The sequence below is a fragment of the Podospora anserina genome, chromosome 2, assembly GCF_000226545.1.
Source record: "Podospora anserina S mat+ genomic DNA chromosome 2, supercontig 2".
NCBI lineage: Eukaryota > Fungi > Ascomycota > Sordariomycetes > Sordariales > Podosporaceae > Podospora > Podospora anserina.
The window spans coordinates 2,102,080-2,103,991 of NW_001914858.1; the positions used below are offsets into that span (position 1 = coordinate 2,102,080).

General features: G+C 52.8%; 2 protein-coding genes across 2 annotated transcripts; one reads left to right on the top strand and one right to left on the bottom strand.

Annotated features, from left to right (window-relative positions):
* Positions 1–288: 288 nt before the first annotated feature.
* Positions 289–645, top strand: PODANS_2_5705 (uncharacterized protein; the record flags this gene model as incomplete). The annotated part of the gene is made up of 1 exon (XM_001911300.1): positions 289–645. One exon carries the CDS (start codon positions 289–291, stop codon positions 643–645), a length of 357 nt encoding a protein of 118 aa, XP_001911335.1.
* A 419-nt stretch (positions 646–1,064) lies between these two features.
* PODANS_2_5710 (uncharacterized protein) lies at positions 1,065–1,419 on the bottom strand (the record flags this gene model as incomplete). The annotated part of the gene is made up of 3 exons (XM_001911301.1): positions 1,065–1,132; positions 1,209–1,347; positions 1,417–1,419. The coding sequence occupies 3 exons, from the start codon at positions 1,417–1,419 to the stop codon at positions 1,065–1,067; spliced, it is 210 nt and encodes a 69-aa protein (XP_001911336.1).
* Between the last annotated feature and the right edge of the window lie 493 nt (positions 1,420–1,912).

The window sequence follows — 1,912 nt, forward strand, 5'->3', positions numbered from 1 at the left end:
CCGTCCCCCGTTTGGACTTCAAACCAGTTTTTGGCAAAATTTGAAACAGCCAGTTCAGGGCTGCCTTCCGCCCGAAAATTCGAGACTGGGGGGCAAAAAACTGGGCCTGGGCGCGTGACTAGTGTGGTTTCTTGGGTTTGTTTGTTCTTGGTTTGTTGGCTGCCGGTGCTTGCCTTTTTAGCGTTGAAAGTGCGTGCGAAAGTGGGAAGTGGGGCTGTGACGACTCACCAGCAGTTGTAATACTGGGTGAGGGTGAGGGATTTGGGCTTGTACTTTTGGGACAACAAGATGATGACGGGGAGGGTGGTGTTGTGGGGGGTGGTTGGGTGGGCCAACTGGGCGAGGTTTGGGCTGGAGATCAACAAGAACAAGAAGAACGGGTACAGGAACCGGAAGGAACAGAGGCATTTCCAGAGGGGGTATGAAGGGCAGAGGGGGTTTTGGGGTGGGAGAAAGGTGGAAGAGGTGGTGGAGGATAAGGAGCATGATTACCGGAAGGTGTTGAGGGAGAGTAGGGTGTATGCGGGCAGGAGGGAGTTTGAGGGGAGGAGGGAACACAAGGTTAGGGATTATGAGAGCCGGAGAGATTATGGGAGTCGGAGGGAGCACAGAGAGAGGAGGGAGTATGATGACCGCAGGGAGTGAAAAGTCCGGGGATTAGCTGTAGATACAATGCTGCAAACTTGGGTCCATTTCGGCGCCGAACACCAGCACGGTATATGATATATGTATACAGAGAAGAACAAGAACTCCAAATGGCAAATCAATGGCTTTTTTCTTCTTGGCCAATATGACAAAACAAAATAAACGCACAAAAAAAAAGACATGGTACAACAAGAAGCGCAAACAAAATGGTTTGGCAACCTCCAGCCAGCGCCCGCTACCCTTCCTTGATGGGTGTCCCATCCCATCTCCGCGACCCGGTGTTTTTGGTGTGTATGCCCCCTCTGGCAGCATGACTTTCAAAAGCTCGGCGGGAATGTATATTTCCTCTCCACCGCTCCTCTCAAATTTCCCGGTTCGGTGCACAAATTGACGTTTCGTGGTAGTAGTTGGTGGGCTATTTACCGGCCAAAGATACGGCTCAGCGCCTCAAAGACGAGACCGCCAAAGATGATGAAGCCTAGGACGCCTGTTTTTTGTTTTTTTTGTTTTTATCGTCAGCAATTGCTGGGATATATGGTGTTGGGGGAGGAGAGAGGACGTACCCAACCACACGGGGCTGATTGGCGACTTGAGCTGTTCCTTGGGGACCTTCTTCTTGATCTGCTCGATGTTCTTGCCCATGCGCGCCTCGTTCTCCTTGGCGAACTTTTGGTTGGCTCGCCTTTGGGTGGGTGTTTGGGCCTGTTTAGCAGGTGGTGTTAGTTACCGCATGGTAATTGATGTGGTTCGTGGTGGTGGTAGAGGGCGTACCATTGTGGGAGATGTGGTGTGCTATTTGCTGTGGTGGTGGTGGTGAAGCTCGAGAACGAGGACAGCTATCCTTCTGTGGTGTAGGTTTGGTCGAAGTTGTGGTTCGTGGCGGAATAAACCCAGCAAGGAAACTGAATTGACTTATCGACGGGTGGGTATCAAGTCGTTAGGGGGGTTCGTAAAAAGGGAAGGAGGTGGGAATGGGGGATGTGAATACGAAAGAGACAGAATGGTTAAAGACTGGCCAGATTGCACACACCCCAGCACATATCTCGTACGGAGACCACCCAGTTCAAGGGTCGCGAAGTTCAGGCCATCTGTCGTTGAGCACAGCAGCAAGCAGCCAGCGCGCTATCCACACGCCACGCGGGAGGAGCATGGACCGCCCCTGTGGGACCTCAGCGGGGGCTGGCAGGGCAGGGGTGGGGCCAATCCAGTGGTGCTGATCTATCAGCAGCAGCGATAACTTCATGTGAACCCCTCCTTCTCACACCTC